The sequence below is a fragment of the Anser cygnoides genome, chromosome 16, assembly GCF_040182565.1.
Source record: "Anser cygnoides isolate HZ-2024a breed goose chromosome 16, Taihu_goose_T2T_genome, whole genome shotgun sequence".
Lineage (NCBI taxonomy): Eukaryota > Metazoa > Chordata > Aves > Anseriformes > Anatidae > Anser > Anser cygnoides.
Window position 1 is genome coordinate 800,886 of NC_089888.1, and position 18,721 is coordinate 819,606.

The following is an 18,721-nucleotide window of genomic DNA, read 5'->3' on the forward strand; positions in this document are numbered from 1 at the left end:
GAAGACACGCAGACTGCATCAGAACAGACTTGTTCAAAAGGAGAAGAATGGGAGCAATGTGAACAACTACGTCTTTGACAGTTGTATCACCGAGGAATTGAGACGTAAGGCCAGGCAGTAGCAGGGACACAGCAGCAAGAAGCATTGGAGATCTTGGCATTAACAAGAGGCATTAACAACATTGCTTGAACACATGCAAAATAATGGTTGGTTATTAGTGAATTGGCTATTGGGACTGCATCTGCTCTGGGGGTGACAATTGGAGCTGGAGGTGCAGGGCCTCGCACGTGGGGCACCCCTTGCTGCCGGGGCAAGAGGTGGGGGCCCCCCGTTTCACCTTCGCCTCTCTGGCCACGGCAGCAACACAAAACGGATAGCTCTGCTTCAGGAAGGAGACCACTTTGTTCTGCTTCCCCATCCTGACAGCAGCGCCCAGACAAGGCCCTGTCAGGGGACCGGGGCCAGGGTCCCTGCAGCCCCGGCACTTGGTGCTGGCGTCCGCACACGTCCAAAGGCTGCACCTCGAGCAGCTGTCCCGGGGCATTAAATGCCAGCTATGCGATAGCACGGCTTGGCAGCGTGGTTAAGTGTTTCATGAAAAATTTAATAGGCGCCACCTGAGATTTCCAGCTTTTGTTTCTCCTAGGAGGGCTGCATACAGATATTGTGATTCTTATTCCTTCTTCTTAGAGGAGCTCCAACCCAAACTGTTCAATTTTTTATTAGCTAAAGCAAGAACAATGAGGAAAATCTTTTTTAAAAATGCTTGGCATTGGCAGTGTTTGCACGGCAATGAGGAGGGAAGGCATCATAAACACCAGTCCTCACAGGGAGCTGGCTTTATGACTGCTCTCCTCATTGCTTAGAGCCTCTCACAAAGACAATTCCTTACAAGCAGTACAGAACAAACGCCTGCTGTGTCTGGCAGCACACACAAGAAAACAAATGGGGTTTTCATAGCCTGCCTCACAGTGAGATTTTCTTGAGGACAATTTCTTAAAAACACAATGATCTTTTCAAAGATAACCTTAATTCTACACCAGCTACCTGTCACCAGGAAAAAAATGTTCGATTCATGTTGGCTCAATGAAATGAGGATCAAAGCTGTTTATTGACGTACTAATGACACGTAATTATCCAGCAATCAGTGAACTATATGCTTGGGATCAATATCTGCAATGCAGCCAATAAACCATGATACGAGGCACTTCTGAAATATTAAAAAACACTGGGAGATATCTAAACGCGCTTCCCTAACTAGTTCCAAAATGCGCAACGCCATGCACACGGCTGCAGACACGAACCCCTCCTCTCACAAGAGGGGTACACACCCCTGGGAACCCTTCTTGCCCCCCTCCCAGGGGAGATGTGGGTGCCGCAGCCCCCCACCACCCCGACGCCTGTGCCGTTTTTGTTGCAGACGCGATCAATTCAGGGGCCAGCCCTTTTCAGAAATGCGACCTCAGCAAAGACGTGCCCGGCTGGCTCCACTAAATGCACAGCAGGCCAGAGTCCCGTCACTGCGTGATCCGGTCTTTTAATTTTAGCTCAGGAGGGAAAATGTTGAGAAGTCAAGCAAAGAGGAAGAAGCGTCCCAGGAAAGCCACCACCCTCGCCGTTCCCTCTGCCACCCGCTCCGGCTCAGTCGCGCAGCAGCAGCCGGGTGCAGCCGTCCCTCCCCGTGCGTCAGATCTCCGAGACAGGGACATCCAGCACGAGCCCATTCTGCAGATTTAAAAGGAAAAATCATGTGGGCAGGATTCAGAGCCACCCTGCTGGCTGAGGGTGACCAGGGATCCCTGGCACCCGTGCTTACCTGCAGCCGGCCGACCTCCACCTGCCGGTATGGGGTGCCCAGGAGTGGGGGCAGCGGGACCCCTCCTCGCAGCGCCCCTGCAACCAGCGGGGAGGCGTCAGGGGGTCCCAGCCCCACCACCCCTGCACCCGCCGTGGGCTCTGCAGGAGGTTTGGGGAGCACTCAGAAGGAAAGCAGGCAGGGCTGGCACCCCGGCTTGTGTACATTAGTGTGAATAAAATCTCGTCCTTCGGCATGCTTTCCATAAGCAGATAAACTGGTGTTCTAGGGTGGGCATTTTAATGATGCCTTTGCATGGCAAAGAGGGACGAGTCGGTTTTTGGAGACTTCAGAACAGTTATGAGAACTGTCCCCAGTTTTGCCTGACAAGTGGCTTTGATTTTCAGAACAGCAGCAACACTCAGGGAGGTGTCAGAGAGGAAGCCTGCAGCCCCGGCCAGAGCTGCCTGTGTTACCCAGCTCTCCCGTCTGCACAGGAGGGGCCGTGCCGAGCCCCCGGCCCGGAGGCGCTGCCCTTCCCAGCTCCGGCTGCATGCCCTGTGGCTGCACAAAGGCAGGCCAGCAATTTTCCTGGGCACCGTTCCTCACTGCCATCGAGGGCAGGAGAAGTACGCAAGGTCAGCCAGTCAATGCCATTTCCAAAAAAAAAAAAAAAAAAAAGGATAACAACAGGCTATAGGAAAAGAAATGAGAGCTATTTTCCCTGTGCAGAAAGCGAATCCTCAGATGAAGCCATAGCCGTGCTTACTGTTGATGGATGGCACGTAGGCCACATGAATAATGTCTGCGAGAACTCCTTTCAGCGGCAGCTCCTGAAACACAGAGGGGTGATGTACATAGCCCATCTTTCTGCATGCCAGCAGCCATGCCTGTCAGGCTCACTTCCATTAATTCATCCAGCGTGGCCCCAAATCACAGGAAAATTGCACAGGTCCCTCCGCTACCCCAAGACAAATGGGAACATTTGAAAAATTCTGAATTTCAGTGAAAGATGCCAGAAATGAGAGCCTTCCCCTGCGCCAGCAGCAGCACGGGCACCCAGGCGGGGCAGTGCCACAGCTGCTGCAGGCGCCTCCTCACCGCCTAAAGGCTGCCCAGGCCTGCGGACAGACGGAGAGGTGGACAGATGGACAGATGGACAAACCTTGCCCACAGGTCCTCAGGCTCTCACCCGCCCGCATGGCTCTGCTGCTGTGTCGGGACCGGAGCGCGATTTGGAGACTTGAACATTGAGCACACGTGGCATGAGGGCAGGACCATGCGTCCAGCCCCACCGGTACCAGCAGTGGGCAGATATTTATGGCCCAAACCCTCCCAGGAATTCACACGGTGCGTTACGAACAGGGACCCCCGCCAGAGCATTCGTGTTTGTGGGCAAGCAGTTTGGGCAGTTAATTTGTCATTTATGACATCTTCCTTTAAATTTTGATCCTTGGCATTCAGTTTGGCTTTCTTTAGTGTTTTAATGAGCCTGTTAGTGATAACGAAAGGAACGGGACCAGGCTCCAAGGAGTGAATTCCTACACAAGCCCACCAGCACTGAGCCCCACGGAGGAGATCTCAGCGCTGCCCTTGCCCCACACCCGCCGCAGAACTCACGTCAAACGTGCCGATGGAGGAGGACGCCAAGGCCACCTGGGACAAGCTGCAGGGATAGGAATTGCCAGGGGGTCACAGCCTGCAGCCCCCCCTGCCACCCACAGCAATCCTGCCCAGCACCCAGCTCGCCAGCCCCCCGAGCTGTTCGGCTGGAGCCTCTTCTCCAGCCTGAACTTCAACTCTTCAGAGTAAAGACCCCGGATAGGTTTCAGTTCAGCTGCATTATGTCATGCTGAACCTTTTTCTTTCTTTTTAAATAGCTGTTAGTATAAACCACAAAAAACTCATGCAGAGAGATGGAAATGCACTGGCAAGGTGTGGTACGTGCGGGCTCTCCAGCAGCCCGGGGCTGTCCCTCCGCTCGTGGCGGCACTGGGAAGAGAGCCCAGAAGCTGTTACCTGTCCAGAGCAAGGGAGAGCTGCAGCCTCTCTTCCACAACAGCAAACTGCGCTCTCAGGTCGGAGTGCTGCAGGGAGAAGAGGGGCGCGGGTCCCCAGCGGGACACGTGTGCAACCGAGCAGGTCCCCAGCGGCTGCTCCAGGCCCTGACCCAGGGCCAGGCACTGCCCCGCAGCCCCTGCCCGCTGTCCCACGCCTCCCGCTGCCGTCTGCTGGCTCAGGGCAGGGGCGACCACGTCCAGCCAGCACTGACTGCAAAAGGCTTCAGCTCACCACATCCAGGACAAAGAGGGATCCAAGATCAGAGTCCGGGCTGGAAACCCGAAACTCGGCAGTGCTGAAGAGGTGCACGATGCTTTTGTCCGGGGCTATTGTCACTAGCGGTGGATTTGCTTCTCTCATTTCAATCACCAGCGGATGTGATGGAGGCAGCACCATGGAAAGCTGGGGAGAGACAAACCAAAGGGTGACATCCCCTTTCCTTTCCAGTTCACCGCTCTGGGGATCATCCTGATGGCTGCTGAGCATAAGTAGCAGTCACCAAAGTCAATGGTAGCCAAGGCAAGCAGGTATTATTAGTCTTATTAATAAAAGTTTTGCTAATAAAATGAAAAAAGGACCAGTTTGGTCTTGAGGAATAGGTTCCCAGTGAGTCCTTGTGAATGGCCACAGTGGGTGGATGGAGAACGGCGTTATCCACTGCTGTTAATAGCCTGAGATGACCCAAAAACCATTAGGATCAAGCAAAGTCCACCCACCTCTGGGATGAGGGCTCCAAGCGTCGTGGTCACCAGCGGGGGAAGCCCAAGAATCTGTTGAGGAAGCGCCAGAGGCAGGGGCTGAAAACACTCAGCTGGGGGGAGTTCAACACCGGGAAGCGAAGAGGGGCAGAGAGAGGCTGCAGAGCTCGGCGGCTGGAGGCTGCCACAGCCCTGCGGCGTTTCGGGCTCACCCTGGCTGGTGGCCAGGACCCGCTGAGCCCTCGGGGCTACCGGAGGCACTGCACTCCTCCGCCCCCCTGCAGCACCGTCCCCTCCGCCACGCTGCAGGCGCCAGGCGGGGGACGGGGCGCTGCCACTGCAGCCAGCGGCTCCATGGCCAGTGGTCCTGCGGACAGGTGCTCAGCTGCAGCAGCCACACATGGGGCAGGCCACCGGATGACAGGCTTTGGGTGTTACACACGACTGTCCTCAAAAAAATGCACTGCAAGTCTGCTGCATACCTTATATTAACTATGGCAGGGTCTGAAACTGCAGTCTGCAAACTAACATGAAAATCTGGAAAATTACTTTGGGGCAAAATAAGTGAGGCTAGGAAAGAGACCAGAAGGTAAACTTTCACTTTCCTAAGCTGGCTCCTGTTCAGATCTCCTGAACTTGAGCAAGTTCTCCCAGGAGACTTGGGAACAGTCAGAAGATTTTGCAATGTCAATGTGCTGCCCTGTAAGGGTGTTAACATTTGTTGTCATGATCTTGTCATTGCCTGAGCCTAGCAGGATCTCGGATGTTGTTGCTGGACCTGCAGGAGCACCTTGAGGCCGTGCATGAAGGAGGTCCATAAATCCCTATGAACCAGGGACTCCATAAAACACAGACAGAACAGGCTACTGATAATTCCTTTCATGATCCCCAAATATGTTTGTCTGCAGCCACCAACCGGTGCCAGAGAGTGATGAAAAGAGCATGGATCTGCCTTGAACAGAGGCACAGGTTTCTTTAGGGGTCTCTTGAAGAAAATCTCTGTCCCAAATTACCCACCATGTTATTGCTGATGTTCAGGCTGAAGGACGCCTGCATAACAGAGAGCTCAGCACTCAAGAAGCCTGCAGACAGGATGAGCTGGGTAGCAGCCTCCCTCTTTGGTGGCAGAGAAGTAAGAGACGGCTGGTCTGCTGGAAGGTCGACCTCCTCTCCCTCTTTTTCGTGGAGGATGGTCTGAAAGGACCCGTAGAAGGAGCCATGTCAGAGAGTACAAGTCCATTTCCAGGATCTGTATTTGGACCACATCCAGGGTGCTGGATGCATCTCTCTGTAGCCTCAGCAAGCAAAGAGCCACAGAAAACCCACAGAAAATGATGGGCCAAGGAGGTGGCTGGGTGATATGATGTAAACAGCACGTGCCTGCACCCCTTCCAAAGCCTCTGCTGCCAAAGGCTGAGTATCATAAAATCGTAGAACGGCTTGGGTTGGAAGAGACCTTAAAGCTCACCCAGTTCCAACCTCCTGCCATGGGCAGGGATGTGCCACCCACCAGATCAAGTTGCCCAGGGCCTCGTCCAACCTGGCCTTGAACACGTCCAGGGATGGGGCATCCACAGCTTCTCTGGGCTGTTCCAATGCCTCACCACCCTCAGAGTGAAGAATTTCCTCCGAATCTCTAATTTAAATCTCCCCTCTTTTAGTTTAAAGACATTACGAAGGACAACACCTCCAAGCAAATGGGTGTCAGGAATGTTGCCCCTCCAAGCCCAGGCTCTGGCAGCGGCACTCACCCTCAAATCCAGCTGTATGCAAGTTTCACTTGTCACAGGTGGGTTCAGCAACGCGTATCGGAGGGTGCCAGCAGTGCCGAGAGGGATCACAGCTGCAGGGAAGAAGGAGGAGGCTCAGGTAGAGGCGCCCACCCTGCGCCACGGCCCAGGAACAGCGGCCACACCACCAGTGCCACCTGCGGCAGCGCTGGGCCCTTCTCTCCCCACAAGTGGAGGGGAGGCAGCCGGGTGCAGCGGGCTGTCGGCCCCCGGTCACAGTTCTGCCTTCCCCCGGCGAGGGGACGGGAAGGATGAGGGCTAGGTGTGCGGGTGGGTGCGGGATGGAGGCGTGGGTGGCTGGAGAGAGCACAACTTACAAGTCATGGTGGTGAATTTTGCATTCATGAGGTTGAGCACCGCGTCCACGGCCGGACACAGCTGGAGGGCAAGAAGAAAGCTGTGAGAACACCTTGAACAGCCGCTCCCATGGGAGCACAGCTTCGTGGCAGCCAGGCCAGCGCAGTTCCCACCCTGACCCACTGGGACCCCCCACTTGTAAGCACCCCGACGAGGACTTGCCTCTGTTTTCTCTGTCCCTAATTTAATTAGGTTATTTCAGAGTAAATCTGACTTTTAATTGCATTGCCCACCTTGGTGCTGGGCAGGGGGGCGCCGGGCCGCCAGCAGCCACAGCTCAAAGCGCTCACTTTTACCTGCAGCTCCTTCGTACAGCACGACTGGGAAAACCGTCACTGAGCGGTGGAGAGGAGGAGCAGGAGGACAAGGGGGAGATGCTCGGGAAGCACAGGGCAGACGAGGCAGCACTTACCATGCCGGGCAGCACTTTCTGAAGGGTGCTGTCCAGAAACTTGCTCATGACTTGGGGCAGCATGCTGGGCAGACAGAACACGTCAGACAACACAGCCGCGAGGCACAGAGCAGTAACTACTTACTACAGACCAAAACGTAAAAAGTCAAGTGCTAAAGAAACATGTCTGGCATGGATTAGGCCAAAATATGGCTCGTGTCCAATAAAAGGTATTTTCCCTTTTTACGAATCTTTTCTCATGCATTCCATCTTCCGGCTTTAAACAAAGCTGAAAGCTTCCATGCCTAGCAGAAGCTCAGTTATCTGAGGAATACAGCACTTAAATGGGGACTTAGGCCAGAAATGAGCACTGTGTAGAATAACACAGATAGAGCCAGCCTGAATTTGTCCATAAAACATTTTGGTTTTCAAAGTGGGAAAAAATAGGACCCTCGATGAATGAACACTTGTATTGAGAAGTGCTTGCGTTCTGCACAAGCCCATGCCAAGAGACTGAAAATCCCCACCGAGCAGCACTGCCGCCTGCCCCTGGGGTACTGACAGCATCTGCCCGTGGCCACTGCTGCCCTGGCAGGGCCCCGGCACAGCCGGTGCTCACCTGCTGGGCAGGTTGGTTTTGGCGCTGAGCAGGGCGATGTGGCAGCTCTCGGTGCTGAACCACGGGCAGCCCTGCGTGTCCTGCGCCAGCCGCGCGCTGGCGGTCAGGTTTGCTGCCACCTTGATTTCCATGTTTCCTCCTATAAAGCTGCACAGAACGAATCACGCTTAGCACAGGATAAAACCACCTGAAATGGCCGGCAGCGCAGGGCTGCCTGGCAAAGCCCCGCAGCGGCTGCCCCACGGGCGTCCTTCCTCACCCACCTTCTCCCAGTGATGGTCATCTGGACCAGCACGGCCATGAACAGCCCCACGCCTGGCGAGAGTGTCAGCGATATCACCGGGGGACGGAGGTCTATCACTTTCAGCCTGGGGGAAAACAGAGTTGAAAAGCGCTGGGAAAGATCTGCCAGAGCAGACGGCCGGACCTGTAAGTCAAACCACTTCATATTGGTGTTGTTGTCACCACCTTTAGTCCTCTGCTTCTTGCTCAAACTTTTTTATTAACATTTAAATCCACTTTTAAGTTCAGGAAGATGTTTCTTCATAACAAAAATATTGCAGTTTAATTTTGAAAAAGTCGAGCAAAATGTTCGGGCATTCAAAACGATGTTTTCACCCAGAGCCAACTGCCAGACAGGGCCAGATCTGATCCCCCAGTGATTCTGGGTTTCCTCAGGACATTATTCCCTAAAGCCAGCACCCACCACCCACAGGTTTGAGGGTAACCCCCCAGTGCCACAAGGCCACAGCAGCCAAGCCCAGCCAGCTCGGAAGCAGGACACGCTTTATTGCCTTTAAGTTATAGTTTCTCTGTGTCTTTGCAGACACAACCATGCAGAAAATCACCAGCCTTAATACCACACTTGTTAGTGAGGAGTGATTTGTTTCTGCCTGCAGGCTGAAACTTCCAAACCTTCTGCTTTTACTTTGTGATTTCCAGATTCAGACTCCTGGTGAAACGCTGCTGATTATCACTCACCTGGAGATGCCTTTGATGGGTTTCGTGTTCGGCTTTTTTTTTGTTGCTTCCTCCACCAGTTTCTGAAGAACATTGCTCTTATTCAGCGCAGTGGAGACCGCTGGAATATTTGCACAAGACAAGGGGCTCAGCACAGAACCTCCAGGGAGGAGACAGTGCCAGAGGTGGGGGAAGTCGGCCCCCGTCCCGCCCTGTAAAACATCGCTGGTGACACGTCCCTGCTGCAATAAGCAAGGCCACAACCGGGGTGCTCGGCGTGCTGGAAATCCAGAGTGCTGGCAGTCTCTGCAGCCTCCGTTCAGGCTCACGGTCACACACTGTGCCAGCACTTCACTTTTAGACGTGACACCCAGACACCCAGGTGCCCACACCAGGCCATCTCAGGCCGGGCGATGCAGCTTCCCACACGCAAAGCGACGACCGCAAGGAAGCAGCTCCTGTTGCAGACGAAGGGAGGCAGCAGGACAAAATCTGGGCACAAACACTTGGCTCAGGCATGGCGCAGTGGCTCCAGGACCCAGCTGCGCCCTTCCCGTGCTGGGCCCGAGGGGCACGGCCAGGAGCAGGGGGCTCCAAGCCCTGCGGCGAGCTCTGGGGCAGCCGGTGGCACTGCTGTCCTCATGCCCACGGCACAGGCTGGCGGCTGCCCTGGCTGCACGGACAGACAGACAGACATGCCCACGTGGCTGAGTGCTTACCACGGTCGATTGTCCCAATATCCATCCTGAGGACGGCCCCCGGACCACTGGCGCTTTGTGACACTGCCAGCCAGCCGCCAAGGAGCAAAATGCACCAGATCCTTGGCATCGTCAGGCCTGGTACCGCTGCCCACAAAGCTCCAGAGGTGGCTAAATGATGCACTGGCTTATGGACAGAAAGAGACAATTAGCTGGAGATGGTTCCCAACAGTGTGGCAAGGGCTAAATGCTGCACTCCCGTGGAAGGGATTGAGCAGGGCTCGCTCCAGCCCGAGGGGACGGGCGCTGCAGCATGTCCCTGGGCCAGAGACCTCTGTGAGGAAGAGTGCGGTGGTTGCCTCACCAGGACCTCCTCCAGCGGAGTGCTCCTGTAGGTTGTCCACGCTCTGCGCTGATCCTCTGGAGAGAGGCAGGAAATGGCCTATATATACAGAGTCCTGGCTGAGAAAGAGGAAAAAAATCAAACGGATTAAAGAGCTGGATAATTACTGTGATGTAAAATTAATCCCTCGGTGTTTCTGACATCTTCCAACACAAATAATCTCACTAATAAATGTAGAAGTCCAGGTAAGTCCTTGAGCTGCAGGTATCAGGTGGATGTTCCCGGCATGCCTGAGGCCAGCTCTCTTGCTCAACACCCAGGAAGAGGCTACGGGAGCTTTGCAGATCACGTCTGAACGAGTAAAACTGATCTGTTTAATAACATGGTACAGACAGAAGTGGGGGCAGGGGGAAAGTTGAGCCATGGAATGGTAAATTCTGCTCTTGGAGACACGTGCGCAGTGTGACTGTCAGGACGAATAGCCCATGCTCCCCAGAGGTTCGTGGAGCCTGTGCAAGTGCCAAGGGAGGACCTGGGATTAGCTGGGGGAGCATCCAGGGGAGGTGGTGGCAATCCCAGTAACATTGGTGCTGATCTCAGCAGGTCTGAGCGAGGCGAGGAACAGCAACCTGAGCTGTCCCCGGCAAGCCGTGGGGAGGCTGCACATCCTCCAGGCCGTGCACCAACTGCATCAGCTCTTCTGCGGGACATCCACGCATATCCTGGCCAGAGCCAGAGCCAGAGCCATCCCTGTACGCTCACCTCTCCCTGCCAGCACCAGCCCCGCAGGGACGGCTCACCCAGAGCCCACCCTGGTGGGATCCTGCAGCACCAAGAAATGTATTCCTTCTCTTCATTTCTGTATAAAATGTGTCATAGGGCTTAATCTGTCATTACCTCCCCCTGTGATATACTTGGTGGCTCTGCTAAGCACAGACAGGGAGATTTACATCTTATCTAACAGGAGTATAAGATTTATAGATAGCTCCTGTTTAAGAACCCATCATGCCAGAAAGATGCCTTTGTGCTGGTAACTTGATCAGTCACTGTGCTGTAAGTTGACATCTAATTAAGCCTCCCTGGGGACCATGAGGTCCAGAGCAGCTCTTCAGGAGGAGAAAGTCCACATCCGAGTGCCACGGTGCCCTCTTGTCCCAACAGCTCGTCTCCATTCTTGTACTGCTGTAAATGCTGACAACATGCCACAGATAAATCTCAAGTACTGCTTCGAAAGAGCTGCTGGAATTACCTGTGATGGAACAAGGCTTACCTGGAGGCCAGCTCCAGCCACTGCTCTATAACACAGAAGTCTTCTTTCCTGCAGCCTTTTCCTTCTGCCCACCTCCCTCCCGAAGTCTGGAATCACTCCCACAGCCCCCCGGAGCTCACTGAAAGTCGCAAATTTCTCCCAGGATTTACTCTTCTGAACACATTTCTCGTCTTTAAATGGATGCACCGATATAAAAGTGTAAATTCTGCTCTCCCCTTTCAGACATATATCTTCATATTTTCTCTTTACACTGCTATTTGGATGCCTTCAGTGGCAATACACAACGTGGCTGAAACTGCCTCTGATCCTGGCATTTCTCTGTCAGACTGAGAAAGCACCGGAGTGCTGCCGAGAGCCAAGGACCTTTCCAGACATGTCGAGATGCACCTGGAACCAGCGCCCAATAACTCACGCAGCCAGTGCACGGAGGACAATAGCTGCCTCCTAAGGCACAGGTGTATCAACAAGTGCTGAACAGCTAACCCTGCTGCCAAAGGGCTCGGACCAAACTGGGCAGTTCAACCCTCTCTGGAAGAGTGGTCATGCCTCAAAGTTTGGGTCACAATATAGAGGGGGAAGCACACCCAGCAGGGAGGAGAGCTGCGTGGGGCGCAGAGGATGTGCTCTCATGGTGCTTGCAGGCAGCCTGAGCTCTGTGCTCTGGGCCAAAGGGACCAGAAAACCAGGATGGACCCAAAGCCCAGGAAGGAGGCGACCCTGAGTCCCCTCATAAGGACCTTTGATGCCCATAGAGATGCCACTGAATGCATCACCCACTTTTTTTTTTTTTTTTAATACCCTTTGCAATAATATTGCCAGTGGATTTTGACTGGGACTGAAGTGGAGAGGCAGCAATTACTGCATGTTGGCCACTCTGGAGGTTAGAGGTGATGCCTTGAAAAAGTCTGCTCTTCTGTCTGGTCTAAAACTCACTGAACCCAGCAGAAATACTGCCTTCAGCAGACTTACCACCAGCCTGAAGGAAAGCCCAGGGGGCTTTTCTGTCCTTCAGGAGCATCCTCTCGGTGTTCACAAGGCCTCTTTCCATGCAGCGTGCAGGTCTCATCCCTTCGGATCCGAGGCGCACACACCACAGCAGCTTCCCCGTGGCGTGGAACCGATGCTCGCTGTCTAACAACGTTTGATTTCTTGGCACCCTCCTTCCAGAGACTTTGTGCTCCTCAGTAACTTCACAATGAAGGCGAGCTGCCCTAGCACCTGCTGCTCAATATTTCACCCTGCTGGGTCAATGGCCAGTGTAATCAGGTCTATGGGGAAACAATAAAAATGGTATACAAAACAAAGCATCCCCTCCCAGCGCTCCCTTCTGGTTTTCAGCCCTCTGCCAATTTCTGCCTCCATCAGCCCTGGTTACACAGATATATAAAGCAAGCACACATCCTGGTGTGGCCACAGCCAGACACAGACAGAACGAGAAGAATGGGGAGACCAGGCAGAAAAGGTAAAGATGCTCTCGCAAAATGAACAGATTGATGTGGGCTTTGCTTGTACTTTGGTGCGTCTCTGTGAGCATCAGCCCTGATCAGAAGTCCTCCCTCTGCAAGGACTGATACAGATATGCATGCTGTTAAACTTAGGTTTAACAGGTTAAACTTACTGAATAACTTATTTTCTTAATGCTGTAAGAGTATCACAAACATGATAAACAATTCTAAAATGTTTTTCAGAGGTAGGTGACTCTATTACCTTTGTATCTGATTTTAGCCTCCTGCATACCTTCAATTCATTCCTGAGCTAATTTTAACTCCTGTTTATTTCCACTGTTGTATCAGCTGTAGGCCATTACAGGATATTCAGCAGGCATAATACTGCTGTAAGCACCACTCTAGCTTACACACTTGTAGGAGGTTTTCAAGGCTGAGCCTTTTTTCAGTGCTATTAGATGCCCAGGTGCGTCTAATGCATCGTTATTTTACAAAAGCTGCAAAGCCCAGGAGCATAAACACAATGCAGGAGCCGAAGTCGTGGCTCCCAAGTGTGGCCCCACACCCGGGCAGGGCCCCGCCGTGCTGACCGGGCATTGCGGGTGCCCTCCTCCTGCAGGCAGCGCCGTGGCCCCGCTCTGCGCCCTGGGCACCCTCCTGAGCCTCCTGGTCCCCGCGCAGGCCGCCAGGTCTCCCGACTGTGGGGGCATCCTCACCCCGTCAGGACTGAGCTACCGTAAGTACGCAGCCCGTGCCTCCCTGTCCAGGCAGAGGCATCCTCTCGTCAGGTAACGAAATGCCAAACGCCGTAAACTTACACCGTGAATCGTCTCGTTTTCATCATCCCCTTCCTACAGCTAGTAACTGTGGGATATAGGAAGAGGTGGATGTGCGGCACCAGGACAGATTTCAGTCTGTCTGCCTCTGTGCAAGAGATCACAAGCTCAGGGGCCTCTAATAACTCTGCCCTATCTCACAGTTGCTGAAGTTTCAAGACCATATGCAGAGATGGTCCTCAGGCAGGACCTGATGGACACGAGGGCCCCGGACCTGCCCCTTGGCTCCCCAAAAGCCAGCAGGTGAGTCCACGGCTCTGCCTCACCTGGGCTTTGCGACCGCACCTCTGGGTCCTGTTGGAGCTCCTGGAGCACTTTGAGCACCAACACAAAAAGCAAAAATCCTCCTGGGAATCGACCTGGATGTTTTAAATATCCATTTAGAAGCAAGCTCCCGGCTCCTCCTTTGGGGTCTGACGGCAGCAGCCCCGGTGCCACCCTCAGGGCACCGATTTGTCTCCGCAGGGCACAGACCCCACGGGCACTCGGTGTTTCTTTGCAGGAGCAGCCGGGGCTCACACCTCAGCCCGCGCTGGGCTCCTAACGCCCGCGTTTCCTCTCGAGCAGGGACCAGATCAGCTCCGTCCAAGTGGCTGACCTGTCGCTGTCGCTTGTCCCAGAGGCCGGGCTGCGGCTGGGCATCGAGGCGGACCTGGGCATCGTCCCCCCGGCGTGAGTTGTGCCTGCCTGCGGGGCCAGGGCAGCGGCACGGGGCAGCGGCCCTCCAGCCCGTGCCGTTCTCTCGTGCAGCGCGGCGCCCAGGCTGGCGAGGCTGTCCATCCTGGCCGACCTTCGTGTAGACCTGAGCCCCGACGGCGACCTGCAGCTGACAACCTCCGCCTGCAGGCCCACCGTGGAGGAGGTGCAGAGCGCCGAGGAGGTGGAAAGGTCGGCCCGTGGGTTTCCTTTGGCACGGCATCTGGGTGAACGGGGGAAACAAAACCGAGCGACAAGTATTCCTGTGCATAAAGGTGATGGGACCAAGATCTGATCACTGACATAGAAGCTTACAAATGTCAGTGCAAATCCTTCAGCTTCGTGACAGAAACTTTGTCTGCTTGAAGCTCTGGTTGTTTTGTTTTTTGTTTCTTTTTTTTTGTTTTTCCCCACAATGTTAAGAGTTTTTCTCTCATAAAGGAGCAGATGTTTCTAAAGAGTGTAACACGAACATTTTAGTGCAAGTCCAGTGGCAGGTCTTCAGCATTTTAGGATTCTGAACCACAGTCACAGCTTAATAAATGATAGAAAATGATGATAATGTCTCCAGATACTTTCTGGGTCAAATCAAAAGACACTAACATACCCGTGGCTGAGCTGGTGCTGCCTAACTTCCTCTGTTCTGTTGTTTTCATCCAGCAAGTCCTCTAGTTCCGACCTGGATAAGGAGATTAATGCCGATAAGGTAAGATAACGTCCACACAGACGTGAGAAAGCAGAAGACAAATTGGCACGGTTCTGTAAGAATTAGAGCACTCGGGTGAACCTGGTGCTTACAAAAACCCCCTGGTTGTGCCAGGCATCCCCCACAGCCCTCCACACAGGACGAGGATTGCATCCTCCATCTGCAATTCCCCCATCTGCCAGCTCACGGCCAGCCGATGGGGACGTGCAGGCTGCAGCAGATGCCAGCAGCCCCCACATTCATCTCCCTCCTCTCAAGGTTTGCTCTTATTCCACAGATTTGCTTGGAAGTCTCCAAACTGCTCCTTTTGCCTAACGAACAGCTAATGTCTCTGACAGGTGAGCAGCTCGGCTCTCAGGCTCGTTAGGGTTCAGGGGCTCCTGCCGGAGCAGGTCGTGGGCTGTGCAGGCTGGGCCCTGCAGCGGTGGCTGCTCCGTGGCCGTGGGTTTTGTCCGCTGGAAAATGCGCTCCCTGTGCCCCGCTGCAGGGAGCAGACAATGGCAGCTGGCTGGGGGCTGCTGCATGGTGCGATGAGGCAGGCCCCCCGCCTCTCCCCTCCTCTGTCAGGTGTGCCAGAAACTTTGGGGAGGGGAGAGCGATAAAACACGAGAAATGAATCCTTCTGCTCTTCCCCTCCTCAACTGTCTCCTGTTCCTGGGGGAAACCCAGCCTGTTCAAAGGTGCAATCTCCTGTTGCTGCTCCCCTCTGTTCTCTGAGTGTCCCTCTGCTCGCTTTGCAGCTCAGTTCCCCGTCACCCCCAGCTGCCAGGTCCAGTACCTGCCACTGGCTGCCCCCGTGATCTCCGAGGAGGGAATCACCATGTCCTTGCAAGTAAGCACCGCATCCTGCCCGTGCTGCCCAGCTCCTGCCCATGCACTCGTCTGCCTGCCACTTCCCTGTCCTGGATGAGCAGCTGCTGAGCGCCTGCAGGACGAGGCGGACACCCTGAGCACCCCGACCCCTTTTCTGTCCCCTGCAGACAACGTTCCAGGTGGCAGGGATAGCAGTGCCCCTGCCAGTCAGCCCCGTGCCGTTCAGCATGCCCGAGCTGGTGAGCTCCAGCCCTTCCCACCTCACCTTGGCTTTGTCTGAGCACTTCTACACCAGCCTCTTCTTCGCCCTGGAGAGGGCTGGAGCCTTCAACATGACCATCCTGGTGAGTAGTGCAAGCAAGTGAGGAGGGAATAACGAAACAGACAGCGATGGCCGAGCCCCTGCCCCATGAAGCCATGAGGGAGCTGTGCTCCCTGAAAGAGAGCATTTCTGAGAGCCCAGGGAGCCGCGCTGCATCACCCCTGGCCTCTTACCCTGACCTCGCAGGCAAAATTCTGCTGGTCAAATGGTGCATGGGAAAGTTGCCATCAGAACTAGTCAAAACACGGCTTCTGGCATGTGCCGGTGTGCAGGGAAGGCCGCCTGCATTTGGCAGCCGTGCAGCACTCGGCAGCGGCTGTGCCAACCCCAGACTGCAGCTGCCTGGGGCCGCCAGCCAGCCGATGCTCTGTGCTCTGTCTTCCAGAGCCCGCTGACCACCGCCACCATGGCACAGAAGATCACCCAGGTACGTGGCCACTTCCAGCACCTGGGAGGCACAGCCCCTGCTGTGGGGGCCGCTGGGCTGCAAATGCCTGCCCATGGCAGGTCGGCTCCCTGTACCCCGAGGACCTGCCTGTGATGCTGAGGGCCGAGCTCAGAAGCTCTCCTCGGGTGGAGCTGGAGGAAGGCCGAGCAGCCCTGAAGCTCTTCCTCACCGTCCACGTCGGGGCAGGCTCACCAGACTTCCAGAGCTTCCTGAGCATGAGTGCGGTGAGTGAGCGCTGCAGGACGGGGCCACTGCCACTGCTCCCCTCGACTGCCGCAGCGGGCACGGTCCTCAGTGGCATTGGTCTCTGTTGCAACGAGCAGGGTGCAAGGAGCGTGTTGCAGGGTGCAGTGCACAGATGGCTTCATCACATCTCAATGTTCAGAGCTGAAATGGGACAGTTTGCTCACTCTGATCCTGCCCACCCTGTTTTCCTCGCAGGACGTGACTGCAGGACTGCTCCTCAGCATCACCGACACACGGATGATGATCTCCGCAGCAGTGATAGAGTAACAAGTCTGGCTGTGCTCTGCAGCCTTGCGGGGGACATGGCCCAGTCATTGCACGGGATGGGAAAGGCAAATAGCCTGGGGAATTTCTTACCTCTGATGGCTTGGCCATTGTGGAGGTAGCTGTAGCCCAAGGGAAATGGCAAGGCTTCAGTAGCAGGACCAGAGAGAAAAATGCTGCCCATCACCCCAAGCACCCTGCGTCCCTGCCTGGAGCAAGCCCTTGCCATGGGTGCCGGGGCCAGGACACCCCCAGCTCCCTGCTGCTGTGCACGGACAGAGACAGTGCCTGCTGCCCCCTGCCAGGCACTCAGCTTAGGGAGCTGTTGGAGCCCTGGGCACAGCCCTGGTCTTTGGAGCAATGTGCAAGCTCCAGCTTATCACCAAGTGTGGTCCTGCGAGGAAAACCCTGCTCAGTGACCCAGCCAAAGGGCTGCTGAGAAACTCTTGTGCTGCTCTTTGTTTTGCAGAGATGCTGAGCTCAGCCTGGCTGCCTCCAATGTGGGCCCGGTGCCGGTAGGTACTCCCAGCACCCTGAAATGATGGAGCACAGCTGGGCTCCTGCCTGCACCATGCTGAACACAGCAGCCCTTGCTTTAATGCTGTCCCCTAAAGCCTGGCCATCCCCAAACAGCTTGCACCACCCCAAGCTCATGCCACAAATGCCAGCTGGGCCATCAGCAGGGCAGCACACGCTTGTGGTGCTCACCATGCTCACGGTGCTCGCTGCACCCCACAGGGGCTGGGAGAGGGGCAGCACACCAGGACCCCACTGCTGCGGTCCCGGCTTCTCTCCACCCCTTTAGAGCCAGGCCATAAAGAAGCCGACCCTGAAGCTTTCCCCTTCGCAGGCTGCGTTGCTGGAAGAGCTGTTCCTGGGCACTGTTCGTGAGGAGGTGCCGGTCTGGATGAATGGTGAGAAGTGGGGATGCCCCCCCCAGGCACCACCAGTCACAAAGTGTCTCGGCTGGGAACCTTCCCTCTTTCTCCTTTCCCTGTTTCTCTTCCTAGCGGTGCTGAGTGAAGGCGTACACCTGCCACACGCATCCAGCTTCACCTACACTGATGTCAGCGTCATGATTCACAAGGTAAGAAATCAAGACATGCAAGTTCCTCCCTGAAACAAGACATTTAAGTTGCTCCCTGCTACATTTGATTTAAAGGGTACCTGGGAGTGACGCTTAACTCCTGGCACTAAAATAAATCTGAGCCTGCTTCTCCTGTCCTGCTAACCCACAGAACCAGGCTTCATCGCTTTACATAGGCGTCCCTCTCTAGCCATGCTAACACAAGCAAAAAATGGTCATTAGAAGGATGGGGGGCAGGCTGCAGGGAGCGCCGGGTGCAGCACTCAGGCTTCTCACCTGTGTCTAGGATTACGTCTTGCTCCTGTGCAACCTCAAGCTGCAGGCGAGACACAGCGAGCAGGGGGCCGTGGCCTGAACCCGGTGTGCCATTTGCTTTGCCTGGAGGAAAACGGGGACAAAGCCATCCCACTGACTCTGAAAGGATGTGTCGTGTTTTCTCACTGCATGGAACATGAAAAATCTTTTTTCTTTACTGAAACAACACTTTCTCACATTTAGGATAATAATGGCATTGTGCTAGTGGCTTTCTCTTCCAGTCTATTTTTTTGTTGCACAAGGAGGATGGATTATAACAATGTTCCATGCTTTAATTAAACATTTCTCTTTAATATTGCATCTTCCTCTGTGACTATTGACTTTTTTTTTATCCTCAATGACTTGTACTGAAAGATAGATGAATTTCATCTTGCTGAGTACCAGTACAGATGTCCAGACCTTACATTTAACTAAGGCAGCATCAAAATCTCACTAATTTATAAGGACGTGAGGCAGCCCCGTGCCTCTCAGCTGCAGAATGGCATCGCCCCTACCCCCAAGAGACATTTCATGGCTTTTCCTCCATTTCTAGCGTTACTATGGGAACAAAACAGCTGGTAA

General features: G+C 54.6%; 2 protein-coding genes across 2 annotated transcripts; one reads left to right on the forward strand and one right to left on the reverse strand.

Annotated features, from left to right (window-relative positions):
• Positions 1-1,686: 1,686 nt before the first annotated feature.
• BPIFB6 (BPI fold containing family B member 6) lies at positions 1,687-9,539 on the reverse strand. Its single transcript, XM_066978565.1, has 15 exons — positions 9,391-9,539; positions 8,693-8,792; positions 7,975-8,079; positions 7,712-7,858; positions 7,114-7,177; positions 6,662-6,722; positions 6,306-6,397; positions 5,572-5,748; positions 4,573-4,626; positions 4,088-4,258; positions 3,815-3,882; positions 3,416-3,461; positions 2,565-2,628; positions 1,817-1,893; positions 1,687-1,725 (listed from the first exon to the last, which is right to left on the reverse strand). Exons 1-15 carry the CDS (start codon positions 9,497-9,499, stop codon positions 1,687-1,689), a joined length of 1,374 nt encoding a protein of 457 aa, XP_066834666.1. The 5' UTR covers positions 9,500-9,539.
• A 3,102-nt stretch (positions 9,540-12,641) lies between these two features.
• BPIFB2 (BPI fold containing family B member 2) lies at positions 12,642-18,453 on the forward strand. Its single transcript, XM_066978566.1, is given in 15 exon segments — positions 12,642-12,672; positions 13,047-13,163; positions 13,305-13,506; positions 13,831-14,151; positions 14,620-14,665; positions 14,943-15,003; positions 15,406-15,497; positions 15,646-15,822; positions 16,186-16,227; positions 16,308-16,472; positions 16,690-16,757; positions 17,228-17,273; positions 17,609-17,672; positions 17,769-17,845; positions 18,132-18,453. Coding segments are annotated over 15 exon segments (1,578 nt in total). The 3' UTR covers positions 18,201-18,453.
• Positions 18,454-18,721: the final 268 nt, after the last annotated feature.